Source organism: Saimiri boliviensis, chromosome 1, assembly GCF_048565385.1.
Source record: "Saimiri boliviensis isolate mSaiBol1 chromosome 1, mSaiBol1.pri, whole genome shotgun sequence".
NCBI lineage: Eukaryota > Metazoa > Chordata > Mammalia > Primates > Cebidae > Saimiri > Saimiri boliviensis.
Genome location: NC_133449.1, coordinates 227,968,179 through 227,990,853, shown reverse-complemented (window position 1 = coordinate 227,990,853; position 22,675 = coordinate 227,968,179). Strand labels below are relative to the sequence as shown.

Genomic DNA, 22,675 nt, shown 5'->3' with positions numbered 1-22,675 from the left:
GTTCCAGCCCATGCTGAGGTCTCAGGGGATTGGGTGGATACCTGAAAGAACACGTGGGGTTGGGGGGGTGCATAGGTAGGTGAAAGATCGTTTTATTCAGCAGCAACTCTCTCATCACCAGCTCTCCTAATGCTGTCCGCTCTGTCTCCGCTGCATGAGCCGTGGCCACCACGCACAGCTGCATGGCCGGCTCTCCCTTGCCTTCAGGGTCAGCAGCTTAACTCTTTCTCTCTCTGGGCATGAGCTCCTGTACAGTGTCAGCAGGGCAATTATACCTTTTACAGACAATAGTGGCTTAGAGCCAAGTGACGGCCTTCCATGCTATGGTCATGGTTGTGATAACAACTGGAATTATACACCTGTGCTCTAAATTCAGAGTCACTCTGGCCTGGATGTCCACCTTGGCCTATCTTTGACCAAAGCACAGCCATGTACCTTAAACCATCCTTCATGCAGTGGCACAGGAATGACTTCTCTGAAAAGTCAACCTAATTATCTCCCTCCCTTTGACAAAAATCTGTCAGTGGCTTCCCCTTACCTTCAGGATATGGTCCCAACTGCTCAACCTGGCATACAAGAGCCCTGCCCATCTGTCACCCTTGTGTCTTCCACTCCTCATGCCCCTCAGATGGCTGCCACAACCTCCATTACATCATCCCTCCCACCTCTGTCCCCTTGCTCTCATACTTGGATCCTTTAAGACTCAATGCAAGGCTGGATACTGTAGCTCACACCTGTAATCCCAGCACTTTGAGAGGCCGAGGTAGGAGGATTGCTTTAGCCCAGCAGTTCAAGACCAGCCTGGGCAACATAGTGAGACCCTGTCTCTACAAATACAAAAAATTAGCCAGGTATGGTAATGCATACCTGTGGTCCCAGCTACTTGGAAGGCTGAGGTGGGACGATCACTTGAGTCCTGGAGGTTGAGGCTGCAGGGAGCTGTGATCATGCCACTATACTCCACCCGAGCAACACAGCAAGATCCTGTCTCAAAAAAAAAAAAAAAAAAAAAGACTCAATGCAGGTATCACCTCTTCCTAGAAGCCTCCTCTGTACTAGACCAGATGCCCATGCTGCCTGTATATTCTCAAATCCCGCCATGAATAGATTTAACTTTGTGTTTCACTGCATGGCACTTAACCTGTTTATGTATCTGTGCCCCTCTCCTTCCCACCTGCCTAGGCTCAGACTACCTTAAGGTCAGGGACACAGATTTGTCTTTCTGTTCCCAGCACCAAAAAGAATCCTGTTCTATCGCATTTCCTCAATAGTTATTGGCAAGAACTTCTTCATCGAAGTTACTGCTTAACAAAAGCACCTCTTCCTGGAACAAACTGGATTCCAGGTGATTCCTCTCCTCACGCTAAGGATGCAGAGGCACTCGGCGAATAGCGCTGCAGCGGGTGCTTTAGGGAATGTCCACAGTGGTCGTGTTGAGGCACTGTGAGACCTTAAGTAGCTTCAGAATCATCAAAGAATGGGCGAATCCATCAGATGTAGTGTATGGATATAAGATTACATGCCCCGAATCCCCTTTGCTAACACAGTAATCCTATTTCACTTTTTTTCCTTTCCCTTTTGCAAGAGCTGAGCTTCTTAAACTGGCTTTAAGTAATAAAATTACAGTACTTAGCCTCAAAACTGTAGGTCCTTTTAACTGCTGGTGAAGAATAAGATTAGACGAAGGAAATGCTCCCCTTTCCCCTGCAGCCAAGTGTTTCTGGTTTGAGAGGTAATCAGTTCAGAATTTGATCTAACTGGGGCCAAGTGTTTTTTTCTCTTTCTCTGTGATAACTGTGGCTTCCCAGAGTGAGCAATCACACACTGTTGGGGGCCAAGGAATATGGGGAAAGGCCGCAGGGAGTGACATCCATGATCTGCAGACTTGGCCTTTCCTCAGGCATTGGGTTGTTCTGTCCCATTTCCTCAGAAATTATTAGAAATGACACCATCAAAATTGCTGATGAACAAAACCACCTCTTCCCCCAACAAGCAGGAATCCAGATAATACCTGTTTTCACTCAGAGGATAACCAGATGTTCATTAGTTTGCTATTATTACAGACTTTAGTCTCTTTAGAAAGTTGGTATCTAAATGTAGACTGTGATCTTCCCCTACTCAACACCCTGCCTTCCTGACCTATCTGCAGATAATTTACGTGTTTTGCCTGAATGCACTGGTTTGGCTCTTAGACTGCCTTTTCGGGCTCTTTGATTGTCTCAGATGAGTAACCTGGTGGCCTCCCAGATAATGAACTATGCTGATGTCAGCTCCCGTGCCAACGCCATTGAGAAATGGGTGGCGGTGGCCGACATCTGCCGATGCCTGCACAACTACAACGGCGTGCTGGAGATCACCTCGGCCTTAAACAGAAGTGCCATCTACAGGCTAAAGAAAACCTGGGCCAAGGTCTCTAAGCAGGTGAGCCCCAGCGTGTGACACATCCTGCTGCTAAGAGGATGAGAGGCTGGGAGATGGGAGCCAAGATCAATATTACTAATTGGGAAATCATTAACTGAAATAAGCCGCTCAGTTGCCAAAGGAAGGTGCCAACATGGGTAATTACAGTGCTCTTACCACTTAATTGATTTCATTCATGTGCATTTCTAAAACAGTCATTAAAGCATTTTGGGGGACAGCCACAAACAATGTGGTTGTCAGTCAAGAGTTGTTTCCTGAACTATTTCAGAGGGTACATTGACTCTGAGTAAGCATGCTTATATCCAACTGGGTTCATTCTTTCTCTCCCAAGGTGAGGATGCAAACTCCTTAGGGACAAAAGGCCTCAATGTTCACCTTTTTCTTTCTCATTCATGTAGTAGATGTAAAGTTTTAGCATAATGACTTAGAAGTGTGGAAATGTAATTTTCGTTTTCTTTCATTAATCCCAGCTTGCCCATGTCTGTCATTTTCACTCAGATAATTTCGAGATTCAAACTGAATCATGATTCTTCCCCTGCTCTTTCTCCTGGCCTCCTCCCTGGATGTTGGGTACCCAGGGCATCTCTGGGCTTCTGGGCACCTGCCAGCTCCTCTGGCCTCCTGTGGTCATCCTTTGCTGATTATTCATTGGGTGCAGGCTGCTGTGAATTGCCTGTACCTGGTGTCATCTGGCCTGCCCGCCCCTCCCAGGAACAATGCATAGTGATTGCACTCGGGGAGTGTGGCTGACCTCGCCACCCCTTCAGCCATCATTGGCTGGGTCTGGGGTTTGTCTTAACCGCTGTGACAGCCATTCTGCCTTGTGGCGGTCCCTAATGGACGTGTGAACTCTTTATCATTAGATGACTACCTTGGCCCTCTCAAAGGGTCTCTGGGGAAGTTTCGAGGCTCCTCCATGTCCCATTGGTGCCAGAGGGTACGGGAGTCTACATCAGGCCCTCTCTGCCTGACCCTCCCCTGCCTTGCTGTGGACACAGGGTTGGTGAGGGGAATCCACAGAGTGCCACCTCCAGGGTCCCAGATCAGAAGATCTATGTTCTGCTGACATGGCCTAAAAACTGTTTTATCACCCCACTCCGAGGATTTAAGCCCCTCTCAGAGACATGCATTGTTTTCTTACTCTTTTCTGTCTTCCTTTTGCCCTCCAAGCCTTTCCCTTTAGCGTAGGAGAACAAGTTAATTTCTCCATGTAGCAGGAAACCAAGCCTAAGTCATATCTGTCACCTTGCCTTCCCCCACTTATTTCTTAGTAAAAATGCAGTGCTCTGAGAATCCCAAATTCAGCCCCTTAGAACTCAGGAGTCCTCTTTTCTGTCAACAATGGACCTGTGGTAAATAACGGCCACAGTTTTTACAAATACTGGTTTAAAAAAAAAAAAAAACTTTTTTTTTTGAGATAATTATAGCTTCACATGCAGTTGTAGGAAATAACACGGAGATTTCCTGCACTTCACACCCAGTTTCCCCAGCAGCAGCATCTTGCATTACTGCAGACAGTATCACAACTAGGAAACGAACATTGCTGCAATCCACCAGTCTTATTCAGATTTCACCAGCTATCACCAAGGGATTCCTAAATCTTTCCTAAGAAAGTTTCAAGGCCCGCTTTGTAGTGAACTTATTCTTGTTCTGGATAGGATGCGGGTTTAGGCATAACTGTACTGATCATGAAATAGAGATGATGAGACTAAAATTGAAATGATTGTTTCAAAATGTGAATATACCATCTGTAGACGTTCTAAATAAGATATTAGCATTTCAGTCATGTTATAGGTCACTCACAGTGCCCTTAGCATGGGCTAATGGACTGACCTCCAGAGAGGCTGTCTCCAGAGCCAAGCGCCTTACTCCAGCCATGGTAGGTAGAGCCTGTTTGCAGATATGTCGACATGTTTGGTGATAACATCTGCTGCGCAGCTGTCCCTTTTCCACATCTGAGATCAGCCAGGGCGTTGTTCAGCGGGCCTGATAATCTGCACTCTGGAGCCCACAGATTGGTCTGTGGCTATAGGACAGGTTGAACCTTTGCAACTTTTTTGAGCAAGGTTAGCCCTGGACCAAGCAGGCGGTCTTAGAGCCCTGACACCAGAATTAGGAAGACAGCCCTTTGCCTCTCAGGAGGCTGTGCAGCTCCTCTCCTGGCAGGACAAAGAAGTTTGAGGACCCTCAACCTGGGCAGGCGAAGTTCTTCTCCAGGTAGGACCGGGATCCTCCATGCACAGCCAAGCTGCCTGGATGTGCATGGAGGATCCCCAGGAAGGAGATATCATACCCAAGGGCCACCCTACCAATCTCCTGTATTCATAGAAGAAACCCCAGACCAATGTCAACAACAATGCTATTTCTTAGTAATTATCAGTTATCCTTTTCTAACCAATTGATGAAGAAGATCACGGAAGAAAGGATCTATAGTAGAAGACATTGCTCAGTCAATACCAAAGCAACCACATGGAGATTAACACTCAAAAGGGTACATCACAAAAGCTGTCCGACATGAGACTTCTCCTGTAAGATTCTATATTCACCCGGGCGCGGTGGCTCATGTCTGTACTCCCAGCACTTTGGGAGGCCAAGGTGGGTGGATCACTTGAGGTCAGGAGTTTGAGACCAGCCTGGCCAACGTGGTGAAACCCCATCTCTACTAAAAGTACAAAAATTAGCTGGACATGGTGATGGGAGCCTATAATCTCAGTTACTTGGGAGGCTGAGGCAGGAGAATTGCTTGAATTCAGGAGGCAGAGGTTGCAGTGAGCTGAGATTGCACCATTACACTCCAGCCTGGGCAACAGAGTGAGACTGTGTCTCAAAAAAAAAAAAAAAAAAAAAAAATTCTATATTCAACATGTGCTTGTCAATTTTTTTTTTTTTTTTTTTAGGTCTGTCACCCAGGCTGGAAAGCAGTGGCGCATTCTCAGCTCACTGCAACCTCCCAGGTTCAAGTGATTCTCCTGCCTCAGCCTCCTGAGTAGCTAGGATTACAGACATGCGCCATTATGCCCGGCTAATTTTTGTACTTTCAGTAGAGATGGGGTTTCAGCATGTTGGCCAGGCTGGTCTCAAGCTTCTGGCCTCAGGTGATCGCCCACCTCAGCCTCCCAAAGTGCTAGGATTATAGGCTTGACCCACTGCACCTGGCTTACTTGTCAGTTCTTTAAGTGCCTAAGTTTTCTGTCTATTGCAATTTTTCTTTCTACCCATTTTCCCTCTCTTTTTAGCTAAATGTATAGATATAGGCACTTCCTCTTCTCCATATATTCTTAAATTAAATGTAAACAATGCCCTGTCTCTACCTCATAAGAATCATATCACATAATGACCTTTATTCTGGTGAAGGTATCAACACCTGCCACCAAAGAAGTGAACTGAACATCTTTTGGCAATTCACTGTCTTTTTAAACCACGCTATTTTCATGACTCTTAAGTTTTTTTCTTTTCTTTTTAGACAAAAGCTCTAATGGACAAACTTCAAAAGACTGTTTCCTCTGAAGGAAGATTTAAAAATCTTAGAGAAACCCTTAAAAAGTATGTCTATCTTAATTATTAATTTTTTCATAATTCAGAAATGTATGTAATGTGTATAGTATACAAACAGTGACCAACCACCTACTTTGCTTTGAAAAGAAAAATAAATGGGAAACAATTTTCATCATCTAGGTATTTTTCTGATTTTTCCTCATTATTTGGAATACTGTGCATACAGTAATTGTCTTATGGATAGACTCACGGTATACAGATTAAGAATTAAGAAGGTGGCCGGGCGCGGTGGCTCAAGCCTGTAATCCCAGCACTTTGGGAGGCCGAGGCGGGTGGATCACGAGGTCGAGAGATCGAGACCATCCTGGTCAACATGGTGAAACCCCGTCTCTACTAAAAACACAAAAAATTAGCTGGGCATGGTGGCACATGCCTGTAATCCCAGCTACTCAGGAGGCTGAGGCAGGAGAATTGCCTGAACCCAGGAGGCGGAGGTTGCGGTGAGCCGAGATCGCGCCATTGCACTCCAGCCTGGGTAACAAGAGCGAAACTCCGTCTCAAAAAAAAAAAAAAAAAAAGAGAATTAAGAAGGTAATACCATGGGCTGGGCGTGGTGGCTCAAGCCTGTAGTCCCAGCACTTTGGGAGGCCGAGGCGGGTGGATCACGAGGTCAAGAGATCGAGACCATCCTGGTCAACATAGTGAAACCCCATCTCTACTAAAAATACAAAAAATTAGCTGGGCATGGTGGCAGGTGCCTGTAATCCCAGCTACTCAGAAGGCTGAGGCAGGAGAATTGCCTGAACCCAGGAGGCGGAGGTTGCGGTGAGCCAAGATCGCGCCATTGCACTCCAGCCTGGGTAACAAGAGCGAAACTCCGTCTCAAAAAAAAAAAAGAAGGTAATACCACCATAATAAAGCAAACTATCTTTTACTGTAAGCACAATGATTTCCTGTGAGTTTTATTTAAATATTCCAGCACCTGTTGATTATTATTTTGGGTTTTTGGTTTCTAGATCATTTGCTTTCTAAACACACACACACACACACACACACACACACACACACACACAGAGAGAGAGAGAGAGAGAAAGAGAGAGAGAGATTGATTTTTCTGCAACTGGTTTTCTCATGATCTACTACATGTACTTACTCTGGAAAAACATGAGTCCTGTGATGGTATAAGTGAAAGCAAAACTAAGACTGATAATAATAATGATAGCAACAACAGCAATAATAGTATAAGAACTAATTACCAAAATATTTACTAAATGACAGGTTTCATACTAAGCGTGTGATGTGTCTTATGTAAGCCTCACAACCCCAGCTGGAGTGCAATGGCACTATCTTGGCTCACTGCAACCTCCACCTCCTGCTTTCAATTGATTCTCCTGCCTCAGCCTTCTGAGTAGCTGGGACTACAGGCACACACCACTGTGCCTGAATAATTGTTGTTTTCAGTAGAGGCCGGGTTTCACCATGTTGGCCAGGCTGGTTTCCAACTCTTGACCTCAGGTGCTCTACCCACCTCGGCCTTAGAGTGCTTCGATTAGACATATGAGCCACTGCCCCCAGCCTGAGATAAGCTTTTCTATTTCCATTTTACAGAAAAGCAAATTGCAGTTCAGAGAGCGTTCCCAGTATCACTTAGTAATTGGTCAAGTTGGGATTCAAACCCAGCTCCTCCTGCATCAAAAGCCCATGTGCTTAGCCTCAGGCCTCTGAGAAGACCAAGTATACCCAGCTCTCTCTAAAAACTAAACAAAACAGCGTCTCACCTTAGCCTGAGTTTTGATGTTGAGTCTACACTTTCTAAAACATTTAAGTACCAATGAAAACAGAAAACAAGTTTTTACCAGTGCAAAGCTCTAATTGCATGGATTTTCCCGTCTAGTTCATCAAGGCTGAATGTTTGATTTAAAGACATAAGACCATAGATGTTTTCCTCCAAGCTTCTACCCCTCAAAGAAGTGTGGGCAATTTACAAGTACTGCAAACAGTTACTGCTAGTAACTGCTTTGCATTTGTCTCTAAGATATCCTGTTGTCTGAACATGCCATTTTTTTTTCAAACACGTAGTAAAGCATGAGCTGTCATTTTGTATTATATTCTATTGTGAAATGTGTTTAAAATTCTGCCTATCATGAATATGCTTCTGAAACTGAAATAAAAAGAGTTTGTTCTCCAGGATCAAAGCAGCACAGTTGCTTCCAGTTTAATTTGGGGACGGAAATAGACATTGATTCTAATGAGTCTGAGAACAGTGCCTCTTGGTCTTTTGCAGTTGTAACCCTCCTGCAGTTCCTTATCTTGGGATGTACTTGACAGACCTGGCCTTTATTGAGGAAGGAACACCAAACTTTACTGAGGAAGGCCTTGTCAATTTCTCCAAAATGAGAATGGTAAGTATAATTTCACAATTATCCTGTTTCAATGGCTTTAGAGGTTTATAGAGAGGAGGCTAAGTAAAAAAAAAAACTCATTGTCTGCTTTTTTTTCCTTCTCTTTTCTTTTCTTTCTTTCTTTTTTTTTTTTTTTTTTTTGAGACGGAGTTTCGCTCTTGTTACCCAGGCTGGAGTGCAATGGCGCGATCTCGGCTCACCGCAACCTCCGCCTCCTGGGTTCAGGCAATTCTCCTGCCTCAGCCTCCTGAGTAGCTGGGATTACAGGCACGTGCCACCATGCCCAGCTAATTTTTTGTATTTTTAGTAGAGACGGGGTTTCACCATGTTGACCAGGATGGTCTCGATCTCTTGACCTCGTGATCCACCCGCCTCGGCCTCCCAAAGTGCTGGGATTACAGGCTTGAGCCACCGCGCCCGGCCTTCTTTCTTTTTTTTTTTTTTAAAAAAGAGTCTCACTCTGTCACCCAGGTTGGAGTGCAGTGGTGCAATCTCAGCCCATTGCAACCTCTACCTCTTGGGTTTGAGCAATTCTCCTGCCTTAGCCTCCTGAGTAGCTGGGATTACAGGTACACGCCACTATGTTCAGCTAATTTTTATATCTTCAGTAGAGAGGGGCTTTCACCATGTTGGCCAGGCTGTTCTCGAACTCCTGACCTCAAGTGATTTGCCCTCCTTGGCCTCCCAAAGTGCTGGGATGGCAGGCCTGGTCCAATGTCTGCTTTTTAATCTCGAGGTGGAAGAGGTGGTGGATACTGCTAATACCCAATATGGTCTGATTGAGGAGATTTTTGGTCATGAAATCCTTGCTTAAACCAATGTCTAGAAGGGTTTTTCCAATGTTATCTTCTAGAATTTTTATGGTTTCAGATCTTAGCTTTAAGTCCTTAATCCATCTTGAGTTGATTTTTGTGTAAGGTGAGAGATTCTCTTATTCTCCTGCATGTGGCTAGCCAATTGTCCCAGCACCACTGGTTGAAAAGGGTACTTTCCTCACTTTATGTTTTCGTTTGCTTTGTTGAAGATCCATCTGTAAGTATTTAGGTTTATTTCTGTGTTCTATATTCTGTTCCATTGGTCTTTGTGCCTATTTTTGTACCAGTACCTTGCTGTTTTGGTGACAGTGGCCTTACAGTATAGCTTGGAATCAGGTAGTGGGATGCCTCCAGATTTGTTCTTTTTGCTTAGTCTTGCTTTGGCTATGTGGGCCCTTTTTTGGCTCCATATGAATTTTAGAATTGTTTTTTCTAATTCTGTGAAGAATGATGGTGGTATTTTGATGGGGCTTGTGTTGAATTTGTAGATTGCTTTTGGCAATATGGCCATTTTCACAATATTGATTCTGCCCGTCCATGAACATGGGATGTGTTTTCATTTGTTTGTGTTGTCTGTGATTTCTTTCAGCAGTGTTTTGTAACTTTCCTTGTAGAGGTCTTTCGACTCCTTGGTTAGGTATATTCCTAAGTAGTGATTGAGGAGATTTTTGGCAGAGCCATTTCAGCATCCCCAAGGGGATGGGAAATCCAAGGATGACTCCCTAAGACTGGCCAGTGATAGACACTTGCTGAAGGATTCTTGATGGACAGGCAGGTTCTTTTTTTTTGAGACACAGTTCTGTCACCAAGGCTGGAGTGCAGAGGCCAGTGGCATGATCTTGGCTCACTGCAACCTCCGCCTCCCGGGTTCAAGTGATTCTCATGCCTCAGCCTCCTGAGTAGCTGGGATCACAGGTGCATGACACCACACCTGGCTAATTTTTGTATTAATAGTAGAGACAGGGTTTCACCGTGTTGGGGCCAGGCTGGTCTCGAATTCCTGATTCACTCACCTCAGCCTCCCAAAGTGCTGGGTTTACAGGTGTGAGCCACACCGCACCCAGTCTGGACAGCCAGATTCTGAGCACTAAGCTAGAAGCAAGGAATGATAGCACCCAGAGCTTGCCTCTCCCAAACCTGAGGCCACATAGTGCCAGCTGTTCCCCGATTTTGAATTCAGTATCTTTTTGCTTTTGGCATTTCAGGAGCCTCCTTGAGAGGCAAGAAAGCACCAAGCATAGGGAATGGTCAGGCAGGCTCCACCTACCTCACTGGAGGAAGGGACTGACCCCTCTGGGAAGAGGCCTCAGAATAATGTGCTGCAATACAGGAAATACCATTCTTTGCTTGTGTTTCTGTCATTTTGTTTTGTTTTCTTCTCTGTTAGATATCACACATCATCAGAGAGATACGCCAGTTCCAGCAGACTTCCTACAGAATAGATCATCAACCAAAGGTAATATTATGTGGCTGTGAAGGAATTAATAAAAAAAAAAAGCGGGGGTGGGGGGGGAAGTTAGTGAATTAGAAAACAACAGTAAACGGTGATTCAAAATACCAAAAGCTAGCTCATGGAAAAGACCAGTAAAATAGAAAATTTTTGGCAAGTCTGATTTAAAAAAAAAAAAAAAAAAAACGGTTCATCATCAAGTTCTATTGATTTTACATCCTGCATTTCTTGTGACTCTGTCCCTCTTCCATTTGTTTTCACCACCACCACCCTTGGTTCCAGCTGCCAGTATCTGTTGCCTGGTCTACTTGCATTCACTCTAGAATGCAAAATTCATTCTACAAATTACAGCTAGGTAGAGCTCTGTGAAATGCAAAGTGGATTATTTTCTCCATTACATAAAACATTTTCTTGGCTTCCCATTGTTCTTAGGATTTAAAAAAAAAAAAAAAAAAAAGGATCTTTGACATGACCGTGAAGTCTCACATTATATGGCCCCTACTTGTTTCTTAAGATTCAGGTCACATCATACACCCCCTTACCATCTCCATCCCAGTCACAAATGGTCTTTTACCCCCATTTTAAAATAGACTTTTCTTTTTTAGGATAGTCTAATTCATAGAAAATTCACAGAAAAATTGAGAAGGTAGTGTGTAGAGAAAATTCCCATATACCTCACTGCCAATGTCCCTATTATTATCTTGTATTAGTATGATGTGTTTGTTAGACTTAATGAGCCAATACTGATACTATTTTTTTTTTTAGACAGAATCTCACTCTTTCGCTGGGCTGGAGTGTAGTGGCGCAATCTCGGCTCACTGCAACCTCCATCCCCCTGGTTCAAGCAATTCTCCTGCCTCACCCTCCCAAGTTGCTGGGACTACAGGCATGTGCCACCACATCCAGCTAATTTTTTTGTATTTTTAGCAGAGATGGGGTTTCACTATGTTGGCCAGGATGGTCTCAGTCTCCTGACCTTGTGATCCACCTCCATCAGCCTCCCAAAGTGCTGGGATTACAGGTGTGAGCCACCGCGTCCAGTCTGATACCTTATTATTAACTGAAGACTATAGTTTATTCAGATTTCCTTATTTTTTACCTAATACTCTCTTTCTGCTCCAGGATCCCATCCAGGACACCACATGTCATTTAATTGTCAAGGTTCTGTAGGCTCTCCCTGGTTGTGGTGGTTTCTTAGACTTTCCTTATTTTGGGTGGCCTTGACTGTCTGCAGGAGTCCCCAAACTATGGCCCACGGGCCGCATGCGGCCCCCCGAGGCCATTTATCCGGCCCCCACCGCCGCACTTTAGGAAGGGGCACCTCTTTCATTGGTGGTCAGTGAGAGGAGCACAGTATGTGGCGGCCCTCCAACGGTCTGAGGGACAGTGAACCGGCCCCTGTGTAACAAGTCTGGGGACGCCTGGGAGGAATAGGCTCAGGTATTTTGCAGGACGGCCCGCTGTTGAAATGTGTCGGATGTTTACTCATGGATAGGCTGGGGTTATGGGTTATTGGAAGGAAGACCGCAGAGGGGAAGTGCCATTTTCATCACGTCATATCGGAGATTATATTATCAACATAATTTATGACTGTTGATGTTAGCTTGACTCGCCTGGCTAAGGTAATGCTTGCTGGGTGTCTCCACTGTAAAGTTACTCTTTTTCCTTCCTTCCCATCCTGTATTCTTGGGAAGGAAGTCACTAGGTACAGCCCACACCTAAGGAGTGGAGAATTATGCCTACCTCTCCTTGAGAGTGAAATACCTACATAAATTCCTTGAGATTCTTCTGCTCAAGAGATTTGTTTCTTCTCCATTTATTAATTTATTCAGTCTTTTATTTATATCCATATGGACTAATGGATTTGATACTTAGGGTTGTCATCCACTAATACTTTATTCTATTGCTGAAATTGTTCCAAGCTTGGCCACTGGGTGCTCTTTCAGTTGACTTCCTTGTCATACCCCAATCCATGTGGGGTTTTCTCTTTTTCTTTTTTAAGGACTTTCTTACTTTCTGATAATATAAGATGCTCCAGGCCAGGCACGGTGGCTCACACCTATAATCCTAGCACTCAGGGGAGCCAAGGCAGGAGGATGGGTTGAGCCCAGGAGTTTGAGCCCAGCCGGGGCAACATAGCGAGACCTTGTCTCTACAAAAAAATTAAAAATTAACCAAGTGTGGCTGGGTGTGGTGGCTCATGCCTGTATTCCCACCATTTTGGAAGGCCAAAGCAAGTGGATTACCTGAGGTCAGGAGTTCAAGACCAGCTTGGCCAACGTAGTGAACCCCTGTCTCTACTAAAACTACAAAAATTAGCCAGGTATGGTCACGGGCATCTGTAATCCTAGCTAATCAGGAGGCTGAGGCAGGAGAATCGCTTGACACTGGGAGGCAAATGTTGCAGTGAGCTGAGATCCCACCACAGCACTCCAGCCAGTGCACTCTGGCCAGGGCAACAGAGCAACACCCTGACTCTGGGGGGGAAAAAAGATGCTCTAGACTCATTTTTTATATTTTGCTCCATTCCTAGAATCAGATATTTCTGCCAAAAGCTCCAGTTCCTTTTTTTTTTTTGGAGAGTGGTTTCAGCAACCAAGATATAGGCTCTAGGTATGCTTGTGTTATAGAGATATCATTTCTTTTAGGCCCCCTCAGCTGACAGAGCACAGGAATCAATGTGTGTATACCAACCTATATATATATACACACACACACATATATATATATATATATATATACACACATATATATGTGTGTGTGTGTATAAAACCTATATATACGTGTGTGTGTATATATATATATATATATAAAAACTATATACATACACATACACGTATATATAGGTTTACCCATATATATGTATATGCATATATGCATACACACATACATATTTATAAATGTCTTTATGTAACCATCAATATTTGTATTAATCTAAATATACTGATGCCTCCAACTCTATTCTGTTACCATGTGAAACACACCAGCCCTCTCCCCACATTTGCTTATCTGTAAATTCCCACTCCAACAGTGAGAGACACACTTTCTGTAATAGCCCCTAGGTTTTGCCCTATTTCTGTTTGCCACAAAGCTGTTACCTATGTTCTTCCTTCTGTCTGGAGTGCCATTTCTTCCTCATTGCATAGTTTACATGTACACAGCTTAAGTATCACTTTCTCAGAAAGACTTCCCTAGCTTTCCCAAACCCTGCTCCACTCTTTCAAGGTTGTATTGCACCATGTCCCTCTCCTTTCTAGCACTTACTGCTTGAGTCGCCATTTAACATTTATTTGTGTGATTATGTACACATGCATGATATCTCTGAGGGTCAGAGCCAAACTTACTGTGTTTACTATCATAGCCCCAGCATCTTGCCCAGTGCCTGGACCATAGCAGACAATAAATGCTTCTTCTTTTTTTTTTTTTTTTCTTTTTTTGAGACGGAGTTTCGCTCTTGTTACCCAGGCTGGAGTGCAATGGCGCGATCTTGGCTCAGCGCAACCTCCGCCTCCTGGGTTCGGGCAATTCTCCTGCCTCAGCCTCCCGAGTAGCTGGGATTACAGGCACGCCCCACCATGCCCAGCTAATTTTTTGTATTTTTAATAGAGACGGGGTTTCACCATGTTGACCAGGATGGTCTCGATCTCTTGACCTTGTGATCCGCCCGCCTCGGCCTCCCAAAGTGCTGGAATTACAGGCTTGAGCCACCGCGCCTGGCCTAATAAATGCTTCTTGAATTAGTTAATACAAGTCAGGAAAAAGACAAGGTTGTGACCATCGCTGCTACTATTCATTTTCAAGCAGGAAAAAATTCACCATGGCAATGAAGCAAAAAAAACGAAGCAAAGGGCATAAAAATTGGAAAAGTAAAGATTAAATACTATAATTCACAGATGATTTGATCTAGAAAATCCAAGAGAAATTCAAGAGGAAATCCAGGAGAAAAACTGATAAATTATTAAGGGAGTATAACAACTTGACATGTAAAAACCAACAATTTTCTACATTGGTAATAACCAATTCAAATACAATATAAATAATCTCAATCAAAATAGCAACAAAATCGGTAATGCCTAGGATTAAGTGGAACAGGAAATATGTGAGACTTTTATGTACTAAAGTACATAAGGAGAGAGTTCTATCATATTCATGGATCAAAACACTTGCTATTGTAAAGAGATCCATTGAACTCAAATTAATGTATAAATTCATTGAAATCCTGGTCAAAATCCCAACAGGGTTCTCATGGAACTTGACAGGCTTATCCTGCAACTCATATGGAAGCATGGATAGGCCAGAAAACAGACAAGAACTGTTTGGTAAATAAGAATAGTAAAGGAGAGTGTTCCCTACCAGCTATGGCCACATTCTAAAGTGAGAGTAACTAAGGCAGGACCCTCCTTGCACAGCAGTGCAGATCCAGTGAGGCAGAAGAAAGGCCGTGTGTGTTTCATCTACGTGAAAATCTAATACTAGATAAAGAAGACACTTAAAGAAAGTGCCAGAAAGAAACTGACCGTTCAATAAATAGAACAGGAATTTTGGCTCTCTGTCTTACCGTTCACAAAAATAAATTCCAGATGAGTTCATTACTTAAGTTTAAAAATAAATATTTATATTATTTGAATAAAATGAAGGATAAAATATTCATGACTTTGGATTTGAAAGACCTTCTTAAGTACAGAATGCAAAAACGTAAAAACCAAGCTTTGTAAAATTAATGAAAATTAAGGACTTCTATATGACAGAGGACAATTTTTTTTTTTTTTTTTTTTTTTTTTTTGAGACGGAGTTTCGCCCTTGTTACCCAGGCTGGAGTGCAATGGCACGATCTCGGCTCACCGCAACCTCCGCCTCCTGGGTTCAGGCAATTCTCCTGCCTCAGCCTCCTGAGTAGCTGGGATTACAGGCACGTGCCACCATGCCCAGCTAATTTTTTGCACTTTTAGTAGAGACGGGGTTTCACCATGTTGACCAGGATGGTCTCGATCTCTTGACCTTGTGATCCACCCGCCTCGGCCTCCCAAAGTGCTGGGATTACAGGCTTGAGCCACCGCGCCCGGCGCGACAATTATTTTTGAAGTCAAAATATAAGCAGTAGACAAGGAGACAACATTTGCAACATATAAAATGAAGAAACAGAATAAAAGTATTTCTGTAATCTATAAGAAAAGCATAAACAATTCCATTGGTAAATCTGTGAATGGTTACGTCAGAGAAGAAACAAAATGGCGAAAAAATATTTTTTAAATGCTCAACTTCACTAGTAAAAAGAGAAAATGCAAACTAGAGTGGGACAGCATTTTCACTTATCAGATGGACAAAAACTTAAGAGACTGATAATATCAAACATTGCTTAGGATACGGGAAAACAGGTACTGTCATGTACTGTAGGTTCGGAAGCTTTGCAGGTCATTTTCCATCATCATTTAAAATTAAAAATTGGCATATTGAATTACTGGAACTCTTACCATTGTTGGTGAGAATAAAATAGAACAACCATTTTACAAAATTGTGCCATTTGGAAGTTTCTTAAACTGTTAAAAGAACATCTGTCTTAGGACCTAGCAATTTCTCTCTTAAGTATTTATCCAAAGGGAAAATGAAAGCATGCTCATTAAAAACCATGTATAAAATGTTCATAACATTTCTAAATAATAGCCCATATCTGGGAAGAACTCAAGTGTCCATCAACTGACGAATGAATAAGCAAATTATGGTATCTCTCTGCAATGAAATATTACTCAGCCATGAGAAGAGAGCAAACTACTGGTACAGGCCACAGCAAGGCTGAATCTCAAAGCGCTGTGTGAAAGAAGCCACATACAAAGGAGTACACACCATACGATTCCATTGATAGGAGGTTCCAAAGTAGACAGAACTAATATGCGGTGGCAGAAACCAAGGCAGTGCTTGATTCTGGGAGCAGACTGACTGGGTAGGTGCGTGAGGAAACTTTTGGGGATGCTGAAATTGTGCTTTATCATGAAATGTGTGTAAGTTACGTGGTGTATATGTTTGTCAAAACTGATCAAAGTATTCATTTCACTTTAGTGTGTTATATTTCAATAAAACTAAAGAAATATTTTCATGGAAATGCCCCATGCCCCAACATTTTCATTTTCTCCTGTCAATTCCTTTCCTTTCACTTCTGGTGTCTACCCTAGCAGAGTATTTACAAATGCACACCAGGAAGCATGCTAACAAGGAATTCACTGAAACTTTGTGTAACAGTGAAGTATTGACAGCAACTCAACATCCATCAATGAGATTATTAAATAGGGTTCAATGTATTGCACTATTAATACTGTATAGCAGCTAGAGCTCTGTGTAGGGAGCCCTCTCTGACCTATCATTAGGAAATGAAAGCAGAATAAACTATACAGCATGATGCCAATTTTAGAGGGAAAAATGGTTTCTTTAAGTACATGTCATGTCTATAAACACATAGAGAAACAACTGGGAGAATGAAACCAGCTGGAAACAGTAGCTCTTCTTGAGGGAGGTACCTGGGATCGGAGGGTGCCAGAGGACTAGAGATATTTGATTGCTTTTTTTTTTTTTTTCCACAGTGAAAACATTTATGATTTTTTGGTCACACAAGATTTTTAGGTGTTTAAGAGAAAATGTTGAATTCTGTTAGATTCCATTCAGAAAATGTACCCACTTGTGTTCTAAAAGAGGTAAAAGCTGGGACTTCCCCTTTTTTTCAGGTTACACAGTACTTGCTTGACAAAGACCTTATCATAGATGAAGATACGCTATATGAGCTGTCACTAAAAATTGAACCTCGACTCCCTGCTTGAAGATCTGGCCTTGCCCCTGCATCCACGGGATTTTCATGGAAAGCAGGACAGACAGAATTGTGTATGCCATGCCTCACACGGTACAGCACGAAGCCAGTCTCCTTTCTCCACCAAAGAAGATGGAACCAGACTGGAATTCTGTCTCCGTTAGAGAGAAACCCAGCTGTTTGGGGCCAAGACAGAGGCTTCAGACTTGGGTGGGAAGGTGAAAGATGGCTGTGTAGAAAGCTGGTGGCACGTTTTACGTAAGAGAATGTCAGATGGGAGATGCTAGTTGCCATTTTAACAAAGCAGGTAAATCGGTAGATTTTAAGCTCTGTCCGTGTTCTGTTAGAACTCAGGGACAAGGATCCATGAAAAGGACCTGTGATGTTTCTCTGGCGCTTTACTGGCTTGGACACACCTACCAATCTTCTGGGATTTGACTGGTTCCATTACATTTCCTTTTGGTATAAGCTTCACAGAAAAGCTGACACTTCCTCTGCAGAGAGGGACCAACACACAAGCAATTTCAGTCTACAGCATGTGCATGGTTTTCAGTGCATTGTAAATATTTACATGTGAGGAATGGTACCTTCTGAAACTGCCTTTCCAGTCTTTAGGCAACGGGATAGGAAAGACAGGAGGAAAGACAAATGGATGTGTATGTAACATTTCCTTAAGTAAATGCAGTAGGAGGATTCCAGGCAGTGGCTGGCTGAGGTGGGTGGGGAGCTCTTCCTTGAGACTGTTTGGTCATAAGAAGCCAACCCCCTTGGAGAGGCACTGCAGTTGTCAAACACACACACACACACACACACACACACCCGTTTCACCAGCAAAACTGCGGAACAGGCAGAAGGCCGCCAAGGGCTGTGGGCAGTCATGGGTTTCAGTGCTGAGTGAAAACCCAGACCTAAAAAACCTCTCCGCGCCTCGCTTTGCGTGTTTTCTTTCCCTGCCCTTCGTACCGCAGGAATCCATTCTCATTTATGCGGACCTTTTATAGGCTTACTATGAACATTGGCTGTATTTTTTTTTTAAACCAGTTTGTGAAATTTTCCTTTCAAAACCCACACTTCCATATGCTGCTGGTAGATATCTTTCTTTTAAAAATGATGTTGAGGGATCTCTGAGTGATAATATTGTAAGTGCATGGGAAGTGGGCCCAACCACCGAACAGCTCTTATATTACAAAACCAAATGTGGGGGTTAGTCCTGCTACCTGAGGCTGGGGAATTGACCTTACTTTTCCCAAGGCTGTCAGTCGTGGAAGAAATAGGGCTATCTCATTGTTTACCTCCCTCTTCTCTTCTCAGGGAGACTGCTGCTTTAAAAGAAGGAAGAGAAAAAAATACAGTTCTATTTCCCTGAACCTATTGCACCTGACGTTTTCTCTTAGCGGCATGAAACTTATTGATGCTGACAATGAAAAATCGATCTGTCTGGCTGTTTTCCCTCTTTCCTTGCACTTTAATTATGTTGCTAGAGCTAACAGCTGACTAATAAATTCCACCTGCTGGCTCCTAAGACCCAGTGGAAGAGCTAGCATGGGTAATATACCATAGAGGTAGAGAATGTACATTTTCTGCATGGTGAGCGCCATCTCTGTACATAACTATATAGTAAAATGTCAACTAAGTAAAAGAAGATATTTATAATATTTGAAGACCATTCCAAAAATATTTTTAATAGTTCATATTAGCCAACAGTGTAGCACTCAACCCAGGGAGGGTTCCTTATGGATGCTTTCTTTTTCTTTTTTTCTTTTTTTAAAGTTGCTTGTTTGTTCTCTTTAGTTTCAAATAAGAGGTTGACGCATCTTGATGCATGATGAGAAGCATGGGCTGTTTGGATCCTAACAAAGCATAACTTGTGATTTATTTCTCAGTGCGCAGAAACTGAGAGTTTGACATAATATGTATCAGTTGCACCAGACACCTCAAGGTCTTGCAGAAGAAAAGTAAAGGTTAGATTTCTTGGCTCTAATGCGAAGTCCTGAAAGGTGAACTAAAAGCAGGACAAATCTGTGAGAAGACCACACACATATTAGTTTCAGGCCAAACAACACGTGGAAAGGTCGATGCGTTCTCTTCTGCCTTGGAGCTGCCAGAGCCCTTCAGAGGGAAAGGGATGGTTCAACGTGTGCTTTCCCTGGAAGTTTGGACTCATTTCTTTGACCCAAATGTTCCAGAGACGCTGCAGCCATTCTTATTAAAGAAAAATAAGATGGGAGTTTCCAAATGCTCCTGCCCTTTGGGACCACAGCTTTTCTTCAACTAGTGAAAAAGCTTTTGCACCTATTTACTGCAGGATGTTGGAACTGTGTCGTGGTGGTCATATTAGGCACTGTCAATTGCTATGCTGCCTTTTAGGGAGTTTTTGTTTCTTTGAAAAACAGGGTCTCACTATGTTGCTCAGGCTGGCCTTGAACTCCTGGACCCAAGCAATCTTCCTGCCTCAGCCCCTCAAGTAGCTGGGACTGCAGGGGCGCGCCACTCGCCAGCCCTTTGCATTTTCGTTTGAGAATGACACCACTTCCTGGAGTCTGCAGTCTTCCTGGAGCTGCAAGAGAGCAAGAGAGCTCGTTCCACCTCTGAGGGGGTGCGTTTTGATGACCTGCACTGTTCTTGGGCCAGCTGGGATGGGAATGCACATTTTAAAATACCTTCAATTTGGTCAAATTAAAAATCCCCAAGAGCAATTTGCAGTGTTTTTTTTCTGATCGTTAAAGTAGCCATCCTCTTCTGCCTACGCACAGAGCCTGCGTTCCCAGCTGTGTCTGCCTCTATTCCAGTATGGAGACCCATTTCTAAGAGGAAATGGGAGGTCAGCCTCTAACAGCCAAGTAGCGAACATGTATACTGTAAAATTAACCTAGAAAATCCGAAGTAGAATCCAATTTTATGCTTTGGAAAGACTGCCCACATTTTGTACTGTCAACGGAATTATCCTGGGGCTTTTAGGGGATGCCTTTGGTTATTAACTAAGACATCTAGTTTTGCTACAGGGACAAATCTCTTCTCTAATCCAATACATTATTTGACAGATTCAGGCATAAAGTGAAACGTTGTCACTTTTCCTTAGTGTTTTTCTGAAGGAATTTAAAAAGGGAATTTTAAACAGCCGTTGCAATATTTTCAAGTGGCTCTCACACAAAGTCCCATTACTGTTTGTTAAATTTCAGTACGTCCTAAAGTACTACTTATAAACAAATGAAACTCAGAGAAACTGAATCACTTGGAAGAGAAAAATCCATTATGGTCCCACGTGGAGCAAATAATAATGGATCAGTGCCCTTTCTCTCTTGTTATTGTATCAGATGAGACCTTGGCCCAGCAGTGATTAGGCAGCTTTTAAATTCTTAACTAAAAAGAATAATGCAATACAGGGATTATTCCCAATAAAATTAATTTTTATTTAAAAGCAACACATTTTACTTAGTTTTTCTTTTCAAAGTTTGATATTATCCCCTTTAAAAAAGTCTCTCTTCACTTTAAAGTATAAAGGTTTTAAAAACTCCAACTGCAAAATGTATTATTTTCACGACTATTGAAATGGCATAAAAGAACCTACTATTTAGGGCTGAAGGACATAGCCAGGCTAATGTCCACAGCCAGAGGGAATCAATGAATGAAAGTCATTTTCATTTCAGTAAGAAATCAGATTGTAAGTTTAATAAGTGACTCAATTATAGACACCACTATGTAATTCCTGGGAAGAAGACTTGAGTCAATGAAATCTAATCAGTGTGTCATTTCTCAGCAGCCAGTGGTGACTTAAAATTAAGACGAGGCAGAACCAAAATGGGAAACAGTCATTTTGTTGTAGGTATAAACACATGAACGATTGAGAAAATTATTCATCTCAGCTGCCATGCAGCATGACACTAACATTAGAACTGATTGTACTTCGTCTGTTCTGCTCAAGGAAAATAATAGTTCTATTATACTTAATGATGTTGTTTTTCACACAGCTCATTTCATTTTTCACTAGAAAGCCAGTTATGAAAGAGACCTGGCCTAGGCATCCCAGCTATGAGTCCTAGGCCCAGTCTCCCCCTGGAAAACCTTAGGCTGGTGTTTACGCATCTTTGAGCCTCAATTTCCTCATCTGCAAAATGGTGTGAATGAATAGTAATCCCTGTGCTGCTTACCTCACGGGGCTATTGTGAGGACCAAATGGAGACTGTAAACTGTAAAGTGCTGTCCACATGTGAGGTAATCTGATTACTATCCTCAGCTCTTTTTTTGTAGAGGATTTCTGTGTATTTCTTTATCATTTGAGTGTGTGTGCCATGGACGAATATGTGTATTAGTTTGAGAAGCATATCATTCGTGTCCAGTTACTTTGCAAATCTCTGGGCCTTTGGGATTGGACAGAGGGGTTTGTGCTGTGGCCTGACACTTGCCAGGGGAGGTGTAGGTTATGCCTATATGCAAATTAAACTTCACCTTTCTTGAATATGCAGAAATCTCATTGGTTTCTTCATTTAACTCTTCCCCCTCCCCATTTTCTGCATTGCCTTTGTCAACTTAAAACCATGAAATGTATACATTTTGAAAAAATAGAACTTTATTTCTTATATAAGGGTTACAGCCTGCAGGCTGGAGCCTCTGGCCAAAGCCAAAAGCAAGCCCTTTAGAGACAAAAGGGAGAGGCTGAGATTTATGCCCAACAAGAGGGGTCATACATAGACATTAGGTAGATTATAGGATAATCTTACAAATATTTACGAGAGGTCCTAATGCATGCATAGTCAGTAATCATATATGTTACATACAACCCGTGTTCATTTGGGGATGGAGACTTAACATTAAAATGTAGTAAAATTGGGCTGTGTACGTCAAGAGATGAAACACGGGACACAAAGACGTTTGGTGTGCAATCTGTAAGCCAGCCAGAGCCGGCTGTGGTCCATGGTCAGTTATGAGGATGGAATGCTTTGTGAGGCTGATCACTTGTCATAGGGAAACTGTGTTGAAGAAACGGGGGTTCGTCACAACATCAGTTTGTCTGTTGAAGTTGAGGAAGAAATCCTCCAGACATAGTTTTTCAGCAACTGGTTTTCATTTAATTGTAGGAAAGAAAGTCTTGAGGCAGTTACCCAGGTGGGGGAATGCTGGGTGTGGCTGACCTCTTCCCTTGCCAGAGCTGTAGAATCTGGTTTTTAACATTTTCTGGGGTCTCTTTTACCACAATGAGTCTGTTTTGTTTTGCTTGGGGGGCTTATTTTTATTTTGCATCTTCTTGTGAGTTCCTTGAAATATTTTATTTCTAAATATTACTTCCAAAGTTCAGGGAGAA

General features: G+C 42.8%; 1 protein-coding gene across 3 annotated transcripts in view; it reads left to right on the top strand.

The window, feature by feature from the left end:
- Positions 1–21,834, top strand: part of RASGRF2 (Ras protein specific guanine nucleotide releasing factor 2) — a 374,367-nt gene extending 352,533 nt beyond the window's left edge. For all 3 annotated transcript variants that reach the window (XM_074384260.1, XM_003920945.4, XM_039474667.2), the window contains 5 exons: positions 2,224–2,421; positions 5,885–5,964; positions 8,201–8,318; positions 10,521–10,589; positions 17,297–21,834. In XM_074384260.1, the coding sequence (XP_074240361.1) occupies positions 2,224–2,421; positions 5,885–5,964; positions 8,201–8,318; positions 10,521–10,589; positions 17,297–17,389 (558 nt within the window). In that variant the 3' untranslated portion in view covers positions 17,390–21,834. The remainder of the gene's footprint in view (positions 1–2,223; positions 2,422–5,884; positions 5,965–8,200; positions 8,319–10,520; positions 10,590–17,296) is intronic.
- Positions 21,835–22,675: the final 841 nt, after the last annotated feature.